Below are 23,418 nucleotides of genomic sequence, written 5' to 3'. Positions count from 1 at the left end.
CACTAGCTAAAGGGGCTCCCTGTCACTCACTCACTAGCTAAAGGGCCTCCCTGTCACTCACTCACTAGCTAAAAGGGCTCCCTGTCACTCACTCACTAGCTAAAAGGGCTCCCTGTCACTCACTCACTAGCTAAAGGGGCTCCCTGTCACTCACTCACTAGCTAAAGGGGCTCCCTGTCACTCACTAACTAGCTAAAGGGCCTCCCTGTCACTCACTCACTAGCTAAAGGGGCTCCCTGTCACTCACTCACTAGCTAAAGGGCCTCCCTGTCACTCACTCACTAGCTAAAGGGCCTCCCTGTCACTCACTCACTAGCTAAAGGGGCTCCCTGTTACTCACTAGCTAAATGGGCCCCCTGTCACACTCACTCACTCCCTAAAGGGGCTCCCTGTCACTCACTCACTAGCTAAAGGGGCTCCCTGTCACTCACTCACTAGCTAAAGGGGCTCCCTGTCACTCACTCACTCCCTAAAGGGGCTCCCTGTCACTCACTCACTCACTCCCTAAAGGGCCTCCCTGTCACTCACTCACTAGCTAAAGGGGCTCCCTGTCACTCACTCACTCCCTAAAGGGGCTCCCTGTCACTCACTCACTCCCTAAAGGGGCTCCCTGTCACTCACTCACTCCCTAAAGGGGCTCCCTGTCACTCGCTCACTAGCTAAAGGGGCTCCCTGTCACTCACTCACTCCCTAAAGGGGCTCCCTGTCACTCACTCACTACCTAAAAGGGCTCCATGTCACTCACTACCTAACCTGGGGGTCCCTGTCAGAATCCAGGTGAGAGGTGTCTACCATAATAAGGGGGCATTATGCCTATTTATGTGAAATGCTGTCTATTTATGTGCCTCATGTCTGCTGAATTTGTCTTGTTGGGGGCCTAATGATTGAATTTTTACTTGTTGGGGGCCTCATGATTTGTTGGGAGCCTCATTGCCTCAAGATTGCTGAATTTGTCTTGTTGGGGGCCTCATGATTTGTTGGGGACCTCATGATTTGTTGGGGGCCTCATGATTGCTGAATTTGTCTTGTTGGGGGTCTCACGATTGCTGAATTTATCTTGTTGGGGGCCTCATGATTGCTGAATTTGTCTTGTTGGGGGCCTCATGATTGCTGAATTTGTCTTGTTGGGGGTCACATGATTGCTAACTGCGAGACTATGGGAAAAGCTGAATCATTACCATATGAGACAATAGCATTAAACCTACTTTTTTAGTTTTTTTAAACAGAAAATAAAACTGGGAGGTTCTAAAAAAATGATGGAGCACTTCCTCCTTCCGGCTTGAAGGAGGAAGTGCTCGATATCGAGGCTTGCAACGCGTCCATTCGGAAACTTGCACCTCGTTGAAACGCTGGGCGGAGAGCGGCTTTCTGGGTAATTAACCCCGCCGCATCTAGCCGCTCAGCTGTGGCAATTAGGCAATTAGAGCTAACTTGAATCACGAGTATCCACCGTGGTTATTCGTGATTAATTTGTGGACAGCAAGCCTCCAACTAGCTCTGCCAACATGTAATGGCTACGCACATTTCTCAGTTTGGGGGGGGGGCCCGGACTGATGATTTGTGAGGGGCCCCAAAATTTCTGATGGCGGCCCTGATCTTTGGCAGGAAAAGCCGCTGAACAGTTGTTGTTCCTCTGGAGAGAGGCGGCTCGCGGGATCTGTGGGCGGCAGAACTGCATCTATATCAATGTCTTCTGATGCTTCTGTTTCCGGCCCCTGCAGGGAGAAAACACAGTAAACGGTTAGCTTGTCAGCTTCTCTGAGGAACATTTAGTTACACAAATTGTTTGATGTTCTTCTTAGTAGATGATCGCAATCTGTTAATTACGATCATGTGAAATGTAATGTAAAATTTTGCGATTATGGCCACACGTCATTACAATTTGGAAATTCAATTGATTTTGTGCTAAGTTTAGCCATTAATAGCACAGCCCCCATACATGGTGGCGTCACCAATATGGCTACCTATGTTAAGAGTAATAGTGGGAACAAATAATCTTTACAAAAAGACATTGTCTTGGAGAATTGATTTGAAAATCTCAAAGAAAAAAATGGTTCTTAAGTCCGATAAAATTACATTTTGCGTTCTCCTTTTGAATTTTTAAAACAGTTTTCTCAAAACCTCCAAGGTCTTTTTGAAAAATGTTTTTGTTGTTTTGTTGTCCCACTGTTTCCATTAGCAATTTTGGTGACAAAAGCAATACATGGGGGTTTTGCTAGTAAGTTGGAGTTTGCTAGTAAGTTGAAATGAAAGGACTTCCGAGGTGAAAAACCCCATCCTGACCCCCCACCATGGGTCGGGCTAGCTTTCCCCGTAAAGGATGGCCGCCAGGATTGCCACGCTTGGGCAGTCCGCATAGACGGGAGTGCCAGCTACGTGACATCCCACAGAGGTGTTTTGCGTCTATGCGAACTGCGCAGCCACGGCAATCCTGGCTGCCATCTTATGCGGGGAAAGCTAGCCTGACCCATGGTGTGGGGTCGGGATGTGACCTGGGGCTGCATACATGTACAGAAATTGCACGGAATGCAAGGGAGGGCGCAGATGGCGTCCTCCATAGAACAACATTGCACACAGGTATTTATCTTTATTCCTCTTTTCACCTCGTAAGTCCTTTAACTGCGAAATTGTGGTTTCTCATTATGGTTATAAGCGTAACTAATTATGATTTTGCATCATAATTGCGAATTATAACTATGCAAAATTTGTGCTTATCCCTAGTTTTCAGTAAAGTGCTGCAGAAAATGTACTTACAGTCCGCACTACAACTGGCGAGGTGCATTTTCCAGCCTCCAGCTCCTTCCAGTTGATCTTCTGGAAGAAGGGGTGGTCACGAATATCCTTGACAAGAGTCTGACGCTCTTCAGGATCTTGACACAGGAGCTGTAAAGGAAGACAAAAGAGCATTAGTGGCAGAAATAGTATAGAATAACATTTGTAAAACGCTTTTCTTCCGTAAGACTCAAGCGCATAGATATGTCTCATATTAATACATAGTCGCAGCACGGACTGCGTTACAGGTGGAGCCAACAACCACAAAATTTTTGTCATGGGAAAATGTAAACTTAAGCCATTCTCGCACTGTAAATGGCAGGGTTCTCAAACTTGGCACAGTTGGTCACGGGGTGACCGGGATTAATATTCAGGACCACAACAGCCAATCAAAATTCACCTATTGATCTTAAAGGGCTTAAATTCAGCTACTGCCATTCTTACACTGTTAGTGGCAGAGACCTCAAACCTGCTATTGTCGATCATTGGATGACTGGGGAGTAAATTTAGAAAAGGTGTAGAGCAGGGGTGCCCATTAGGTAGATCTGATGAGCTTTGGTGTTCTTGGCATCAATAATGTAAGAATGGAAGCAGTTTATCAATCAAAGAAATCTGGTTGGCTGTTTGTGCCTCAGACCCCTTTTCTGATTTTGAACCCCAGTCACCTAATGACCGACTGTAGTAGGTTTGTGGCCTCTGCCATTAAAAGTGTTTGAATGGCAGCAATTTAAATATTCCCCTGGAAAATCAGTAGGTGACTTTTGATTGGCTGTTGTAGGCTCCACCCACTTCCCTGAATATTAATCCCAGTCTCCCAGTGACCAACTGTGCCAAGTTTGAGTAGCCTGCCATAAATTGTAGAAATTTTATTAGCTGTTTTATGCTCCACCCACTTTCCTTTAATTTTTCACCTCGGTCACCAAGTTACCAATTGTGCCAATTTTTGGGGCTCTGACTTTATTACTATGAGAATGGCAGCCTTTTCCATTTTTTCCATTGACAGTGACCACCTGTGTGAAGTTTAAGAGTCCTGCCATTAAAATGTAAGAATGGCTGCAGTTTACATTTCGCAGTGAGATTTTTTTGGCTCTGACTACTTTCTGTACCCTTGACACACAGTCACTCAATTACCTTAATGACCAAGTCTGTGAGCTTTCGGGCTCCTGGCATCAAAAATGTGTAAATCGAAACAGTTTATCCACCAAAGAAATCTTATTGGCTGTTTGTGGCTCCGCCCTTTTTTCGTGAATTTGAACCTCAGGCACCCAATGGGCGATTGTGCCAGGTTTGAGGCCTCTGACATTAACAGTGTAGCAGCAGTCCAAATATTCCCCTTGAAAATCAATAGGTGAATTTTGATTGGCTGTTATAGGCTCCACCCAGTTTCCTGAAAATTAATCCCAGTCACCCAGTAACCAAGTGTGCCAAGTTTCAAAACCCTGCGATAAACAGTCTAAGAATGGCTGCAGTTTACATTTTCTCATTGAAAACGAATTGCTGAAACTTCATTGGCTGTTTTATGCTCCGCCCACTTTCCCCAAATTTTTCACTTCGGTCACCAAGTGACCAGCTATGCCAAGTTTGTGGACTCTGGCTTTATTGCGGTGAGAATGGCAGCCTTTTACATTTCTCCATTGATGTAAATGGGTGAAATCTGATTGGCTGTTTGTGGATCCGCCCAGGTGTGCAGGGGGGCCAGAGCCCCCTAGAACATATCATACCAGGTAGTGAGGGATCTGTATACCAAGTTTCATTGAAATCGTTCAAGACGTTTTCGAGTGATGGCGGCAGGGCCGGATTTCTGGCAAGGCCCCATGGGCCATGGCCTAGGGCACAAGAAATTTAGGGGCGGCTCAGTGAGGGGCAGTAAAGCTGTTTTATGCAGCCATCCCTTTATACAAGGACAGCTTTAACCTTTGAACTCTCTGTCCTGTACTTGTGTCATCCCTGCAAGTCCTGTAAGCGCTATCCTGCAGGTACACATCAGCCTAACTCACATGGAGACACAATGGGTCCATCATTAATGAGATGGCAAACATAACACAAAAGTTGTTAAGGAAAACATAACTTATAATCTATATGCATATTACTGAAATAGCTATTGTCTGTGACATCCAATAATAGAAAGTAAGTAGATTTCTCATTGGGGCACACAGAGACAACAACCATACAGATGGTATACTGTAGTTGGCCTTGGGCGGTAAAAAGTACAAATCCGGCCCCGGATGGCGGCACATACATACACACATACATGCTATCCGATTCGATTTTATATATACCAATTGACGTTAACGAAAACGCACAGCAAAATGCAAATGCAAAAAACGGACCTGAAAATCTCATGCAGCGCCCAGAAACGTACTGCACTACTGTACAGATTTTTATTTCTGGATGCAAATTTCACATACTGTATAATGGAAATAGGCCCATTGAAATGCATTGCTATGCGAATTCGTGTGCAGCAAATCTACACTAATTCGCATCTAGTGGAAATGGGCCCCAAGGGAAAGAAAAATGAGAAGCATGTGAATACATGAATCTCATTCAGAGATGCCCTATATCATATCATAATATTTACCTGCAGCCTCTGCATCATCATTTCTATTACGACGGGGTGTGCAGCTGCACAGTCTGCTCAGGAACTTCCTGGCACGTCCCAGAAACCGGCCAACTCTGCCCAGTCGTTCAGGTGTCTTTTCAGACAGTCCTGCACTGGGCTGGGGCTCAGTTTCTGGCTCCCGTCTCTCTTCCAGGGGTTCCTCATGGATGCCAGGTGGAATTGCCTGTTGGATAACAGGCACAGGCTCAGGAACCTCCTGGATGTTTTGTGGTGGTTGCACTTCCTCGTCAGGCTGAGGAATGCTGTCCAACTCTTCTTCCTCTAGGATGGTCTCTAGAGGTTTAAGAGTGTCTTCGTCCAGTACACGCCGCTTCATGGGAGGTAGATATCCCACTTTGGTGTGCAGGACTAGAATGGTACCCTCACGGAAGCCTCCTGCTTCTCCTCCTCCCCTCTAAATATGACAGTGAGGCAGGGAACACACTTGGCTGTTTTCGTGCGCGTTTTCTGCACAGAAAAACTGAGAACTCATGATAATCAATGTGCTAGTACACACTTACTGAGTTGTTCGCGTGCAGAAAAAAAAACTGACATTCTGCATGATGACTCAGCACATGTTGGCAGTTTTCTCTATCAATTACATCAGCTGCTGTGAAAAAAAAGCATGCGTTTTCCTGCATGGAAACACACTTGGTGTGCAGAAAAAGTATGCAGAGTCAAGTGTGTTCCCTGCCTCAATGTAGCACAGCTATTCTCAACATGCATGAACTGTCACAGGCCACCAGCACATCGTTACACCATAGCTTGGTGGGTAAATGTTCTGTATTTCATTGCCATAAATTGTATTTGCACATTAAAAAAAAAAAAAAAAACAGATCATGTAAAGGGATAAAGGACAACTGACATGACAGGGATATGGAGGCTGCCATATTTATTATTTCCTTTTAACCAGTTTACCCCCAAGGGGTTTTTACTAGAGATGGGACGACGAATCCGGCGAATCCACGAATCCCTCGAATATTGGGAAATATTCGAGATTCGTGGATTCGAATCCCGACGCCATTTTCCACTTTACGAATCCGCTGAATCCCGACGCTGCATCGCCGCGCATCCGCCGCTCGCACTCGTCCTCCTCCGACCCGCGCCTCCTCCGACCGCCCCGCGCCTCCTCCGCCCGGCCGCCCGCATACTTTGTATCAACTCACCCGTCCAGTGGAGCGCAGACAGAGCGGCAGACCTCTCGCTGACTTCCTGGTTCCCTCTAGTGACGGCTTTTACAATGACGTCATCAGTAAAAGCCGGTCCGGCCACTAGAGGGAACCGAGAAGTAAGGACGAGGTCTGCCGCTCTGCGCTCCACTGGACATGTGAGTTGATACTTATGCAGGGGTGAGCGAGGAGGCACGGGGGACGGAGGAGGCCATGGGGGTGAGCGGAGGAGGCACGGGGGGGAGCGACACCTACCTACCTGCCACTTTACCTACCTACCTGCCACTATACCTACCTAAAGGCCCCCTATACGTACCTACCTACCTACCGGGCACTATACCTACCTACCTACAGGCCCCTATACCTACCTAAAGGCCCCCTATACTACCTACCTACCACTATACCTACCTACCTACAGGCCCCTATACCTACCTAAAGGCCCCCTATATGTACCTACCTACCTAAAGGCCCCTATACCTACCTAAAGGCCTCTATACCTACCTACCTAAAGGCCCCCTATACGTGCCTACCTACCTAAAGGCCCCTATACCTACCTACCTAAAGGCCCCTATACCTACCTACCTACATACCTACCTATACTTAAGGCCTTATACCCTGCTACCTATACTGAAGGTCCCTTTAACTACCTACCTACCTACAGGACACTATACCTACCTACCTACCGGCCACTATACCTACCTACCTACCTACAGGCCACTATACCTACCTAAAGGCCCCCTATACGTACCTACCTACCTACCTACCTAAAGGCCCCTATACCTACCTACCTACCTAAAGGCCCCTATACTTACCTACCTACCTACCTAAAGGCCCCTATACCTACCTACAGGCCTCTATACCTACCTACCTACTTAAAGGCCCCCTATACGTGCCTACCTACCTAAAGGCCCCTATACCTACCTACCTAAAGGCCCCTATACCTACCTACCTACATACCTACCTATACTTAAGGCCCTATACCCTGCTACATATACTGAAGGTCCCTTTAACTACCTACCTACCTACAGGACACTATACCTACCTACCTACCGGCCACTATACTTACCTACCTACCTACAGGCCACTATACCTACCTAAAGGCCCCCTATACGTACCTACCTACCTACCTAAAGGCCCCTATACCTACCTACCTAAAGGCCCCTATACCTACCTACCTACATACCTACCTATACTTAAGGCCCTATACCCTGCTACCTATACTGAAGGTCCCTTTACCTACCTAAAGGCCCCTATACCTACCTACATACCTACCTATACTTAAGGCCTCTATATACCCTGTTACCTATACTGAAGGCCCTATACCCTGCTACCTATACTGAAGGTCCCTTTACCTACCTAAAGGCCCCTATACCTACCTACATACCTACCTATACTTAAGGCCTCTATATACCCTGCTACCTATACTGAAGGCCCATATACCCTGCTACCTATACTGAAGGCCCCTATACCCTGCTACCTATACTGAAGGCCTATATACCCTGCTACCTATACTGAAGGCCCATATACCCTGCTACCTATACTGAAGGCCCATATACCCTGCTACCTATACTGAAGGCCCATATACCCTGCTACCTATACTGAAGGCCCATATACCCTGCTACCTATACTGAAGGCACATATACCTTGCTACCTATACTGAAGGCCTATATACCCTGCTACCTATACTGAAGGCACATATACCCTGCTATCTATACTGAAGGCCCCTATACCCTGCTACCTATACTGAAGGCCCATATACCCTGCTACCTATACTGAAGGCCCATATACCCTGCTACCTATACTGAAGGCACATATACCCTGCTACCTATACTGAAGGCACATATACCCTGCTACCTATACTGAAGGCCTATATACCCTGCTACCTATACTGAAGGCCCATATACCTTTCTACCTATACTGAAGGCCCATATACCTTGCTACCTATACTGAAAGCTACCAATATTGAAGGCACCCATACCTAGCTAGCTATACTGAAGGCACCTTTACCTCGCTACCTATACTGCGGGCAACTATACCACGGATCGCACAATTCGTATGTGCAGGATTCGTTAGATTCGGGATTCGAAAGGTTCGAGATATTCGAGAACCTTTTTAGATTCGGATCCGGATTCGGATTCGAAGAAATTGTGGATTCGTCCCATCCCTAGTTTTTACCCTAACGGACCAGAGCAATGTTCACCTGTCAGTGCTCCTCCCTTTTATTCACCAATAACTTTATTACTACTTATCACAACAAAATGATCTATACCTTGTTTTTTTCGCCACCAATTAGGATTTCTGTGGGTAGCACATTTTGCTAAGTATTTTTTTATTCTGAATGCATTTTAGTGGGAAGAATAAGAAAAAAATTGAAAAAGTGCATTATTTCTCAGTTTTCGGCCATTATAGTTTTAAAATAAAACGTTCTACTATGGATTAAACCCACACATTTTATTTGCCCATTTGTCCCGATTATTAAACCATTTAAATTATGTCCCTATCACAATGTATGGCGATAGTATATTATTTGGACATATAGGTGATATTTTTCTGTTTTTTGTTTTAGTCCGGTCTAGAATTACAAGCCCCTATGTAGTAAAGTAATAGTAATATACTCTCATAAAATATAAATTAAAAAAAGCAGATTTTTTTTTTACAAGTGTTTTTTTTTTTTTGTAGGGGGGCTTTGAAGTATAAGTTATTAATTTTATTAATATTTAATTATAAGTGTACGTATGTGTATGTTTAATTTTACTTTTTGGCCACTAGATGGCGCTGCAAACACTCACCTGTTTTATAGGAAGTGTTCACTTTTTTTTACATTTTACTGCCTCCGACTGCTTCCTGTTTTATGAATGGACATGGGCCCTGATCGGGGTCATGTCCATTCATTCCAAGCATTGCGATTGGGTAGAGCAGCACATGGTCCTCTTCCCCAATCACAGAACACGGTGTCCCGATGGGTAACGGCGGAAAGGGGGGCTGTGCACGCGTGCACAGCAGCAGCAGAGAGAGCGAGTGACTTATTAAAACATCCTGTTGCCATTAACAGGCTCAAATAGGATGTTTTAATAAGGCAGCTTGCCGTTAACTAGTTAAGCAATACCAGTTGCCTGGCTATTCTGCTGATCCTCTGCCTCTAATACTTTGCATGCAGCAGATTAGGTGTTTGACATTATTGTCAGATCTGACAAAATTCGCTGCATGCTTGTTTCAGGTGTTATTCAGACACTACTGCAGCCAAAATAGCTCAGCAGGGCTGCTGGGCAACTGGAATTGTTTAAGAGGAAATAAATATGGCAGTCTCCATATTCTCCTCACTACAGATGTCCTTTAAAGGATATCAGAACCGAAGACAATAGGAGAAATGGGGGTAGCAGTCATGTATGGGGAGCCATCCTGATGCCCATCGCTCCCTTTGTTCTCCTTTCTGCCTCTTCAATGTGTGTAAATGCCCTCCAGCACCCTCTTCTGGGTTGCTGGAGCCGAGCATCACAGCGCCTGTGCTGTACCAGCTGCACGCCTCCTACAGCGCATTGCCTGTGGTCGAGCACTGTTGTCTCCAGTATCAGAGGCAATGCCCTTCCTTAGTGTTGGGCGAACATCTAGATGTTCGGGTTCGGGCCGAACAGGCCGAACATGGCCGCGATGTTCGGGTGTTCGACCCGAACTCCGAACATAATGGAAGTCAATGGGGACCCAAACTTTTGTGCTTTGTAAAGCCTCCTTACATGCTACATACCCCAAATTTACAGGGTATGTGCACCTTGGGAGTGGGTACAAGAGGAAAAAAAATTTAGCAAAAAGAGCTTATAGTTTTTGAGAAAATTGATTGTAAAGTTTCAAAGGAAAAATTGTCTTTTAAATGCTGAAAATGTCATGTTTCTTTGCACAGGTAACATGCTTTTTACCGCCAGGCAGTCATAAATGTAATAAAGATAAGAGGTTCAATAAACAGGGACCGGTAACGCTAACCCAGCAGCAGCAGCAGCACACGTGATGGAACAGGAGGAGGCGCAGGAGGAGAAGGCCACGCTTTTTGAGACACAACAACCCAGGCCTTGCATGAGGACAAGAAGCGTGCGGATAGCATGCTTTTTACCGCCATGCAGTCATAAATGTAATAAAGATAAGAGGTTCAATAAACAGGGACCGGTAACGCTAACCCAGCAGCAGCAGCAGCACACGTGATGGAACAGGAGGAGGCGCAGGAGGAGAAGGCCACGCTTTTTGAGACACAACAACCCAGGCCTTGCATGAGGACAAGAAGCGTGCGGATATAGCAGCAATGCTTTTTGCCGCCATGCAGTCATAAATGTAATAAAGAGAAGAGGTTCCATAAACAGGGACCGGTAACGCTAACCCAGCAGCAGCACAGAGCACACGTGATGGAACAGGAGGAGGCGCAGGAGGAGAAGGCCACGCTTTGAGACACAACAACCCAGGCCTTGCATGAGGACAAAAAGCGTGCGGATATAGCAATGCTTTTTGCCGCCATGCAGTCATAAATGTAATACAGATGAGAGGTTCAATAAACAGAGACTGGAAACGCTAACCCAGCAGCAGCACACATGATGGAACAGGAGGAGGCGCAGGAGGAGAAGGCCACGCTTTTTGAGACGCAACCCAGGCCTTGCATGAGGACAAAAAGCGTGCGGATATAGCAATGCTTTTTGCCGCCATGCAGTCATAAGTGTAATACAGATGAGAGGTTCAATAAACAGGGACCGGAAACGCTAAACCATCCCAGATGTTCATTGGTCATGTTACTTGGTTGGGGTCCTGGAGTGTTGCGTAGTCGTTTCCAATCCAGGATTGATTCATTTTAATTTGAGTCAGACGGTCTGCATTTTCTGTGGAGAATGCTATATAGTGTGGCTGAACGAGCGGTGTACTACTGTTCCCAGCAGACACAGAACAGTACACAGAATGCTATATAGTGTGGCTGAACGAGCGGTGTACTACTGTTCCCAGCAGACACAGAACAGTACACAGAATGCTATATAGTGTGGCTGAACGAGCGTTGTACCACTATTCCCAGCAGACACAGAACAGTACACAGAATGCTATATAGTGTGGCTGAACGAGCGGTGTACTACTGTTCCCAGCAGACACAGAACAGTACACAGAATGCTATATAGTGTGGCTGAACGAGCGGTGTACTACTGTTCCCAGCAGACACAGAACAGTACACAGAATGCTATATAGTGTGGCTGAACGAGCGGTGTACCACTATTCCCAGCAGACACAGAACAGTACACAGAATGCTATATAGTGTGGCTGAACGAGCGGTGTACTACTGTTCCCAGCAGACACAGAACAGTACACAGAATGCTATATAGTGTGGCTGAACGAGCGGTGTACTACTGTTCCCAGCAGACACAGAACAGTACACAGAATGCTATATAGTGTGGCTGAACGAGCGGTGTACCACTATTCCCAGCAGACACAGAACAGTACACAGAATGCTATATAGTGTGGCTGAACGAGCGGTGTACTACTGTTCCCAGCAGACACAGAACAGTACACAGAATGCTATATAGTGTGGCTGAACGAGCGGTGTACCACTATTCCCAGCAGACACAGAACAGTACACAGAATGCTATATAGTGTGGCTGAACGAGCGGTGTACTACTGTTCCCAGCTGCGACACACAATGACTGGGGGGGACCCTGGCTAGCGTGGCTGGAGCGCGAACTACCCTGCCTGCCTACCCAAAGCTAAACCCACAGACAAATGGCGGAGATATGACGTGGTTCGGGTATTTATTTACCCGAACCACGTGACCGTTCGGCCAATCAGAGCGCGTTCGGGTCCGAACCACGTGACCCGTTCGGCCAATCACAGCGCTAGCCGAACGTTCGGGGAACGTTCGGCCATGCGCTCTTAGTTCGGCCATGTGGCCGAACGGTTTGGCCGAGCACCGTCAGGTGTTCGGCCGAACTCGAACATCACCCGAACAGGGTGATGTTCTGCAGAACCCGAACAGTGGCGAACACTGTTCGCCCAACACTACCCTTCACCAGTACACTATCCAGCCACTTTAGGGAAATAACGGGTGCTGGGGCTGTCCGCTATTCCAAATGCAGTTACAGCCCTGCAGTCAGACCCCAATGGCTGCTAAAATAAACCCACACAAGCAAGGGAAGCTGTGCTCGTCCTTTTGATGGCCCAGGATTTTAATGGGAAACAAGGTTCTGAGGGGAGTGGTCAATTTACATACAAACAATTCCCTAACCCTAATGCTTCCCTTGCTTGTATCCTATACAATAAAACCTAACTGTCCTTGCGTCATCAGCATCTTTCCCTGTCTGTCCGACCGAAGCTTTTTTGTACTGCGCATGTGCGCAGTACAGAAAGCCGTTGGGACGGGAGATGAGGCCAGGGAGCAGGGCGGTGGGTGCGCGTGGCGGGCACGCGCGTTGCAGGTGCGCATGCCAGGTGGTGATAATTTTCCTACCTAGAGCCTGTTTTTATACGGGCTTAGGTAGACTAGTGTATATATTAACAGCCATTGTGATCTAAGTGTAGGCTGTGGCTCTCCGCTCCTGTGGCAGACTAGTGCAGCCCATTTATATAATGGTGTGAGCAGTGCAGTTTGTCATTCCCTGGAGATCTTAAGGTGGCCACTAACAATCCAATTTCTAGCGAAAAATCGTTCGAGCGATCAGAAATGCTGATTGGAAGTGAAATATTGTAATAAGGTCTCAGTAAGAATCAGTGTTTTTTAGTCACTTAACCTTCCTAGCGGTATAAGCCGCGCAGGAGGATTTGTCAGGCCCTGCTGGGCCCAATTTGCACAATTTTTTTTCGCCGCTATCCGCCGCGATGCCCCCCTCCCCTAGACCCCTTGCGCAGCCTGGCCTATCAGCACCAGGCAGCACTAAGGGGTGGATCGGGACTCCCGATTACGTCACAACGTCGATGACGTCATCCCGCCCCGTCGCCATGGCGACGGGAGAAGCCCTCCAGGGAATCCCGTTCTTTGAACGGGATTTCCTGATCGCCGATAGCCGGAGGCGATCGAAGAGGGTAGGGGGATGCCGCTGCTATCATGTAGCAAGACCTAGGCTCGCTACATGATTTAAAAAAAAATAATTACAAAAAAACTGCTGCGCTGCCCCCCTGGCGGTTTTTAATAGACCGCCAGGAGGGTTAACTGTCCTTGAACCACCTCAGCCTGACCATAGGGGCTAGAAAACCGCAATCACCTGCACTCCCATGAATGTGCGCACAAGCACGGCGGCCACTACACCCCACTACACAAAGATTGCCGCTGAGAGGACTAACATTTATGTCCTGGAGGTGGCAACTGGTAAAAATAAAGATATGCTCACCTGAGGTAATCACTAAAGGTCATTGCGGTTGTTTGCGGGCTGCGTTAAACCTGGATTTTCATCTGTCAGTGTGAAACGGGCGTCACCGTTACACTACCTGATCGACATGTACACACGCCGGATGTTTAAAGCACTTTATTCCACCAATTTAGAACTGTAATGAGACTTGCCATTTAGCGATTAAAACACGACTCTGTGTCAACTACATAATTTTTGGTGGGACTTTTGGCATGGATCCCCCTCCAGCATGCCCCTGTCCAGGTGCTAGGCCCCTTGAAACAACGTTTCCATCACTTTTGTGGCCAGAACGTCTCTGTAGGTTTTAAAATTCTCCTGCCCATTGAAGTCTATGGAGATTTGCCAGATTCTGCGATTTTTTGGGAGATTCGGATTAGAAATCAGCGAACATAAAATTTTATATTCGGCCCATCACTAAATACGATTGCATGCAAGCCATTTTGGAAGTGGATATCCTCTATTAGTGCAACCGAACTTGCATTCCAGTTGTTCTTATCGTTACTAGAGCTCCCGCTTGTTGTGAGTGTTTGAGTGCAGAGGGTTAATGATTGTTGGTACAACAGCAGTCCTGGTGTGCACACTGTGCAGACTGCTATCAGGTATACCGTGTATTGATATACAGATGTATTAACCTCCTGAGCGGTCTGGACGAGCTCAGCTTGTCTATCACCGCCGGAGACTGCCGCTCAGGCCCTGCTGCTGATTTTCCCCAAATAAAAAGGAGCACACGCAGCCGGCACTTTGCCAGCCGCGTGTGCTACCTGATCGCCGCCGCAGCATGCAGCGGCGAAAGAGGGTCCCCCCAGCCGCCCGAGCCCAGCGTAGCCAGAACAAACAGTTCCGGCCAGCGCTAAGGGCTGGATCGGAGGCGGCTGACGTCAGGACGTCGGCGGACGTCCATGACGTCACTCCGCTCGTCGCCATGGCGACGAGGTAAGCAAAACAAGGAAGGCTGCTCATTGCGGCCTTCCTTGTTTATTCTGGTCGCCGGAGGCAATCAGAATTACGGATCCGGAGCGCCCTCTAGTGGGCTTTCATGCAGCTAACTTTCAGTTGGCTGCATGGAATAGTTTTTTTTTTATTTAAAAAAAACCCTCCCGCAGCCGCCCTGGCGATCTTATTAGAACGCCAGGGAGGTTAAAAAAAAGAAAGGCAAACAAAGCACTAAATCAATGTTATCTAAAGTGTAATCAATGGTACAAACGCATCTATAATAGGAGTAGAGTGACATCGCCGCCTGGAGATGTGGGCGAAGGATACAGCCGATAAATACGGCTTACTCTGCTGCTGCACAAGTCCCGGAGGCGTTAATTACTATTCCCCCTCCAGGTCCACAGGGATGGTAGGGAATGATGTTATTCGGCGGCTGCCAGCTATTGCTGGCGGCTGAATTACAGTGTTTTAAAAGTAACTTCAGCTCTGTCTTCTGACGGCGCCAAAGTTACTCACTGTGTGCCGCTATAACCGTAATTGTGGCCGTGTTGTGCGGCTGGATTGGGCGGCGGCTGCTACATAGGGAGTGCGTCACAGCTGTTTGGACACGCCTCCTGAAGAAGCCGGTAGTAGCCGGTGAAATCGATCGAGGACGCCGTCCTCTCATATGGCGGCGGACCTTCCTGGTGCCTGACTTCCCCATGCTCCAATAGGACATCACCTCCTCTCGGACAAACGCTGCTGACACCTGCAGGAATCCTGTCCGGATGAGTAAGAGCCCATTGGGCAACTTTATGCAATCCATTTGCTTTGGCTGACACACATTGCCATCATGCTCTATGGCTGCTGCTGCTTTGTATTCACTGGCTGCTTGATCTGTCTTCAGCTCTTATACGCTTCTCTGCAAAGTACTTCCCATGCCAACAATGCTAATATCTTCCAATCTGTCTGTGTTCATTTGAACTACTTGCATGGACTTTTGCTTCCACCTAACGCTGCACAATCCGGCTCTCTATGCATGTGCAACAGGCATTGTTTGCCAGAGACACAGGAATCTACATGCACATGTCAGTATGGATATCAGGAAGAGCCAAATAAGCAAATAAGGATTTGAGCACATGTGAATATCAATGAGCTGACAATACCTGAGGTGATGCCTGCATGGTTTGCTGAGAGTTGAGGATACCTGCTTTTCCTTGTTTAGGCCTCTCTTTATATTGGAATATCCACGATGAACTCTGGCTATAGTCATGCGGCTAGATTGGACTCTTTTGTTCCTTGATTTTGTTTTTCTTTTTTGATATATTTTTTGATATATTTTTTGATTTTTTGTTTATTAAGCTGCGCAGCTTTCAGCCATTATCTACGTGCACTGAGTCCACTGGTTAGATTCTTTCTGAATTAGAGGGCCCTAGGTTCAGTGGGTTTTGGGGTGTGGGTCGTTGGGGATGTGGGATTTTCCGCTGCCATATATGTTTTTATGCTAATTTTGTATATTGTCTTTTGCAAGTGATGAATAAAGTTTTGTATTTTTACAAATAATATATATCAATATTTTTTGTATTCAATCGGGCCATACCCCTTCCACACAACATCTCATAAGGTCTGTTCTAATTTGCAACAGGAGGGGGATGTCCCGAGTGACCACAAAATTATCTACACCTGAGTGCACCCTTGGAGATTAATACCTAATTGATAGAGGTTAAGTGGACCCTCAGGGCCCGGGGTGATACGAAGGGTGTTATTTACAGCAAACAGGCTGCGAGATGCTCCGGTGGGACAATCTTTTGGCACGGGTGGAACGGGAGTGCACGCAGACACAGGGAACCAGAGATGCACAGCAATTAATTAATGGTGGTTTTAGGAGATTGAACAGATTATATGAAAGAAAATCTAGGATCTGGTGGAATATTAAGTACAACAAAATTTACCTGGATGAGCAGTTCTCTCCTCTCTGGCTACGGTTTCAGATTTTTCCTCACCGTAGAAATCTCAGTGAAGATTTCAAAAAGCGGTGGGAGAGAAATTTTGAATGCTGCGCAAAAATTTGTTTGACTTTAATGAATGAATTGGATACAGAGGATTTAAACACTTTGGAAGAGGAAATCCAGAAGGTGACTGAATCTATCAGTTCATTTTCTGAGGATCCTCTCTATAAAACACGTAGTGAGGAATTAGACAGGCATATTACCCAGTTTAACAAAAACCTGGTGATATATAGGGATAAAAAAGTGTTGCAGGATAGAACAGCATATAAGACAGGCTGCGCCTATAGGTGGAGCAATCCTAGGAAAAGGATTCCCATCAAACCCAAGCCTCCTAGAGAGGATCCTGTACAACATCCCTCTGGCACAGAGGAATCTGACTCCCCTAGGGGCGGCAGTGGAGCAGCCTCAGGCAGTTCCATATCTGGTAACGATAATCCTCGCCAATATAACCTCAGACACAAACAAATTAAAGACGGTCCACCAAAGACAGGAAGTAAGAAGATAAAAAATAAAGAATTGGTTCAACAAGAATCCAGTTCATCATGTCAGGAAGACTCCGATGTAGCTTTGCCCTCCTCATCAGCTGCCTCGGCTTTTTAAGCCAATGGACAGGGGGTGGGGAGATGAGAGGCTCTAATGTAAAGGATGGGGGTGTGGTAAACAGAAATTTAGAAATCATTAATCTTACAGGAGTGAATATCCCCGATGAATATTATACGTTACTGTCTAAAGGTTTGGGGTTCTGCCCCACACACAACATGGATATTTTTGAGACCATTGTAGATTTACACCATTTTGGCAGAAGGATCCTACTGCAGGCTCTATACGGGGATCAATTACAGCGAATACCCACATGTGATGTGGAGAAGCCGTGGTCAGATGAGGACTTTGCTGCTCTTCAGGATTTGATGGATCTGCAGGATCCAGTGACCCATGGTGCGGCGGCGGACCTGGTGGGGTCTTTCGCATCCTACCATGTCCCTCACTTGGACCAGGTCGGTTTACGTAACAAATCTAAGAAATTTCCACCTTTTACCTTATGTCCAAATTTGAAGACTTTTGTTGAAGTGGTAGAGAGGGATATCTCAAGACTCGGGGGGCACAAGTCGGACACTGACAATTTAAGTACTATTGAACGAGATACGCTTTCTAAATTGGCCACAAATAAAGAATGGGTGATCAAACCATCTGATAAGGGGGGCAACGTGGTGCTGATGAAAGCGGAATTCTTTAGGGATATGTGTTTACAGATCTTAAACAGACGTGAATGTTATTTGAGGGTCCCTCCATCCAGAGCCATGCGGTGTCAGGGGGCATTGTTTGACATCATCGAGGATGCTTTCGCTCGGACAGTTATTGACCATGATACTGCTACTTTTTTGAAAGTTTTGAATCCTATTTTACCGACTTTTTATGCATTACCAAAAGTCCATAAGAACCTGAGTAAACCTCCGGGTCGTCCGATAGTATCGGGTTGGGGCTCTCTAACCGAACGTGCCAGTATGTATGTCGATAGACATCTCCAGCCACACGTACAATCGTTACCATCTTATGTACGCGATTCATCTTTTTTATTGCGAGCCCTTGAGGGCCTGCAATTGCCCCCTGGTACTTTGCTGGTGGCTCTGGATGTAGAGGCCCTCTATTCTAGCATCCCCCATCAATTGGGGGTTGATGCGGTGAGCATCTTTTTGGGGGAGCTGGGTATTCAGTACACAGCTCACAACATATTTCTGCTGACTTTACTGGAATTTATTCTGACTAACAATCTCTTTCTCTTTGAGGGGTCCCACTACCTCCAGGTGCAGGGAGCAGCGATGGGCACCACGTGTGCTCCATCGTATGCCAACCTGTACCTGGGGGCGTGGGAAAGGGAACTGTTTGCGGATGAGGGTCTCTCGATGTACCTGTGCCACATTGTGGCGTGGCACAGGTACATCGATGACATCCTCGTTTTTTAGACGGGAGATCTCGATCTCCTCAATCGATTTGTCAACATTATCAATAACAATACTCGTAATCTTAAATTTACCATGCAGATGAGCCCAACGCACGTTCCTTTCTTAGATCTCCTGATCTCGATCTCCGGCGATGGCCATATATCAACATGCTTATATAGAAAAGAGACAGCGACAAACTCCCTGTTAAGGACGGAAAGCTTCCACCCCACACATACTATCAAAGGTATTCCTACTGGTCAATACTTACGTATCCGTCGGAATTGTTCCGACGATGAAACCTTTCATGAAGAGGCATTTCGCCTGAGGTCGAGATTTCGAGAAAGAGGGTACAATGATAAGAACCTGATTAAAGCATATAAAAGGGCGGATGCAAGCTCAAGGACATCGCTCCTGGCTGGGAAACAACGCCCTGCCGGAGGCGAGAGACAGAGACCGAGATTTTGCACCAAATTTTCTGCTCAGCATAGAGAGATTTCACGTATCTTACAGAAACACTGGCATATTTTGACGAACGATGCCAAACTAAGTACCATTGTTACAGATGCTCCCCTTATATCTTTTCGCAGAGCACCTTCTCTTTGTGATCTGGTGGTGAATAGCCACTTTGAGGATCCCCGGTCCAGTACCAAGCATTGTAAGTTAACGGGCACATATACCTGCGGAGGTTGCACTATGTGCCGATTTATTCAGGTTGGAAGGAGTGTGTTGCTGCCGGATGGTAGGGATTGGTCGCTCTCGCACTATGTTAATTGTGGCACTGTTCTGGTTGTCTATCTATTGATTTGCCCCTGTGGAGCATTTTATGTGGGAAAGACTAAGAATGAACTCCGCTCGAGAATGTCACAGCACATTACTAGTATCAAGAGTTCGAGGGCGACCGATCTCACCCCGGTGGCAAGGCACTTTAAGGAAGCCCATAATGGGAGATACTTATCTCTACGATTTATTGGATTGGACAGGATCCACGGCTCACCTAGAGGAGGTAATATGGATCGTCTCTTGTTACAAAAGGAAGCCAGATGGATATTTGAGTTAGATGCAACTAGATATCCTGGCTTAAATGAGAACATTAGTTATGTCCCGTTTCTGCCCCTCTGAGTTTTGATTTTTGTGGGTCTCTGCTGTTGTGCTGCTGCATTCCCCTGCCACTATCTGTGGGCTTAATGGTGACCATCTGTTCAATTGGAGCATTTTCGCAGCCTTGCTAGTTAATCTAGATTTATGTTTGTTAATTCCACCGTTGTGGTGGCACATTTGCCCCACAGGATTGGCACCATATGCAATTGGAGGGTGCCCATTTTACCTGTGGGGCATATTATCTTATATAGGGTTACTTTACTAGCTGCTGTCCTATATGGATTTATTTATGATAAAAAGTTGGTTATAATATGTCTAATGTGATATCTAATTGAGTAATTATCTGGTCTATGGATGGTCTGTGCGCGCTCCCTGTGTGTCCCCGCTGCCTGGTCCGGCTTCCTGGTCTCTCTCGCCCCTGCCCCCGGGCCTGCGTGCGGGGGGGCGGGGCTTGGCGGACGTGCCGGGCGCGCTATTGGTTGGCTCGCCCGTCGTGTCTGCCTGCCCCGCCCCCCTGCTCGCTCTGGCCCGGGGGCGGGGGCGCGAGTGGCCGTGTTGTGCGGCTGGATTGGGCGGCGGCTGCTACATAGGGAGTGCGTCACAGCTGTTTGGACACGCCTCCTGAAGAAGCCGGTAGTAGCCGGCGAAATCGATCGAGGACGCCGTCCTCTCATATGGCGGCGGACCTTCCTGGTGCCTGACTTCCCCATGCTCCAATAGGACATCACCTCCTCTCGGACAAACGCTGCTGACACCTGCAGGAATCCTGTCCGGATGAGTAAGAGCCCATTGGGCAACTTTATGCAATCCATTTGCTTTGGCTGACACACATTGCCATCATGCTCTATGGCTGCTGCTGCTTTGTATTCACTGGCTGCTTGATCTGTCTTCAGCTCTAATACGCTTCTCTGCAAAGTACTTCCCATGCCAACAATGCTAATATCTTCCAATCTGTCTGTGTTCATTTGAACTACTTGCATGGACTTTTGCTTCCACCTAACGCTGCACAATCCGGCTCTCTATGCATGTGCAACAGGCATTGTTTGCCAGAGACACAGGAATCTACATGCACATGTCAGTATGGATATCAGGAAGAGCCAAATAAGCAAATAAGCATTTGAGCACATGTGAATATCAATGAGCTGACAATACCTGAGGTGATGCCTGCATGGTTTGCTGAGAGTTGAGGATACCTGCTTTTCCTTGTTTAGGCCTCTCTTTATATTGGAATATCCACGATGAACTCTGGCTATAGTCATGCGGCTAGATTGGACTCTTTTGTTCCTTGATTTTGTTTTTCTTTTTTGATATATTTTTTGATATATTTTTTGATTTTTTTGTTTATTAAGCTGCGCAGCTTTCAGCCATTATCTACGTGCACTGAGTCCACTGGTTAGATTCTTTCTGAATTAGAGGGCCCTAGGTTCAGTGGGTTTTGGGGTGTGGGTCGTTGGGGATGTGGGATTTTCCGCTGCCATATATGTTTTTATGCTAATTTTGTATATTGTCTTTTGCAAGTGATGAATAAAGTTTTGTATTTTTACAAATAATATATATCAATATTTTTTGTATTCAATCGGGCCATACCCCTTCCACACAACATCTCATAAGGTCTGTTCTAATAACCGTAATTCCTATTACGGTCTATGGTGGCGCCGGCTGCGCCCAAATCTCCTGCGCTGGATACAACGTGTTCGCTATAACAGCCCCTGTAAAATATTAAAACTATAAAATATTACAAAAATATATTTGATTAAAATAAAAATATTTTACATCAGACAAGCTGCTGACATTTTGCACCTCTTGTAACAGCTTCCAGATGAAGTCTTGTGATGACAAGGAAAAGGTCTCGCCAGCTATCACGCAAAGCCAGACTGCCATGTTAATGTATACTGATTTTATGTATCTGATTTTATCTCTTTATGAGTCATTTTATCTCCCGATGAATTGTGAAGCCCTCTTGAGTCATTGCAGAAGAAAGACTATCGCATTGCTATTCCCAAACTTGTACTTTTTATATTATTATCTACTGTCACAGGTCGCTCCTTATCCCCGACCATCAGAGCAGCTCCATCTACTGGTGACAGCGACTGGGTTCCTAATAACTTCATCCTTAAAGTGGACCCAAATTAAAAATACAAGATTTCAGAAATAAAATGTATTTTCTAAATCATAATAATAAATAGCAGCCTTTTTTCAGCTGCATGATGACAAATATTAAATATTTTACATTTATTGGAGAAACCCCTCCCTTCCTTTCAAATTGCCGGGAAAAAAATCTGGCAAAATGCTGGAGTAGGTAGTGTCCGGCAATGGAGGAATTGCTAATGGCTGCCACCTGTATAACCCTAGTTATGGAAAGAGAAGGGTGAAAAGCATGCACTGAAATGCTCATAGGCTTGAAGGAGTGTTTATTTATCTTTGTATGTGTCAGAGTGGTGCAACTAAATATTTTGAATTAAAAAAAGTTTGGTTTGGGTCCGCTTTAAGGTAGCCATACATCTAGCGATGTATGAGCAGATTCAACCAAGAGACAAATCTCTCTCTTATCGAATCTGATAAGAAAGAGATGTGTCTGCAGCCCATACACCGCAGGCCGATTCCCGATCAAATTCATGCTGAAACTGATCCGGAATTGACCTTGTGCGCCGCATCTGCCGCCCCGACGCTGTGCCCCCCCAATGTAAATGTGCCCCATGTAAAGGATACATTACCAATCCGTGGCCTCCGGGATATCTCCTCTGCATACACGTGCACCCCATGTGGTTTCCTAGTAAGGGCGTGCGTGTATGGAGAGGGGAATAAACCTAGAGCAGCAGAGGGACAAGTGCAGGCCGCGGACAGGTCATGCATACTAAGGCCTGCAGCGGGTCGGGTACCCGCGCTTAACCCGAAATGCGGGTCGGGTACCCAAATTGATTTAAGCTGCGGGAGCGGGTCGGGTGCGGGTAGCGAGTTGCGGGTGCGGGTAGGGTTGCGGGTAGCGGTCTGCGGGTGCGGTTCGCGGGTAGTGAAAGCAAGCATGTAAACCTTCTTTAGCTTTGGTTTGTGGTATAACAATAGGTTTTATTAACTTTACAGCTTTGTAAAAAAGCGGGTAGCGGGTCGGGTAGCGGGCCTGCAGGTCGCGTGTCGGGTGCGAGTAGCGGTTCTGCGGGTGCGGGTCGGGTTGCGGGTATCAAATTCACCAGAAAGCGGGTAGCAGGTCGGGTACGGGTATGAAAAAGTGGACCCACGCAGGCCTCTAATGCATACTTTACACAGGGCACATTTACAATAGGAGGGGCAGCATCGGGAGTTTCATCACGTTTGTCCGGAAATTGCATGCTGTTCCCGCCACGCACACAATCGAGAAACATCTTGCAGCATACGCAATTGAGAATGTGACCCATTTTTAAATGGGTCACATGCACGTGGCGGCATCGATTTTCATTCGATAATAATCAAATCAAATAATCAAATCAAATAATCAATCGGCCGCCAAGTCACCTGATGTATAGCCATTTTTAATCTTCTCAGCAGGTTCCAATCAAAGAGTAAATAAAGTAGCTCTAACTGGACACC

At 46.6% G+C, this 23,418-nt stretch overlaps 1 protein-coding gene across 1 annotated transcript; it reads right to left on the bottom strand.

The window, feature by feature from the left end:
- Positions 1–560: 560 nt before the first annotated feature.
- Positions 561–21,494, bottom strand: LOC137543804 (RAC family serine/threonine-protein kinase homolog). The gene is made up of 3 exons (XM_068264884.1): positions 21,442–21,494; positions 2,755–2,883; positions 561–1,715 (listed from the first exon to the last, which is right to left on the bottom strand). Exons 1-3 carry the CDS (start codon positions 21,460–21,462, stop codon positions 1,515–1,517), a joined length of 351 nt encoding a protein of 116 aa, XP_068120985.1. The 5' UTR covers positions 21,463–21,494; the 3' UTR covers positions 561–1,514.
- Between the last annotated feature and the right edge of the window lie 1,924 nt (positions 21,495–23,418).

Source organism: Hyperolius riggenbachi, chromosome 2 (genome assembly GCF_040937935.1).
Source record: "Hyperolius riggenbachi isolate aHypRig1 chromosome 2, aHypRig1.pri, whole genome shotgun sequence".
Classification (NCBI taxonomy): Eukaryota; Metazoa; Chordata; class Amphibia; order Anura; family Hyperoliidae; genus Hyperolius; species Hyperolius riggenbachi.
Note: the sequence above shows the minus strand (reverse complement) of the source record. Positions and strands in the feature narration are given on the sequence as shown.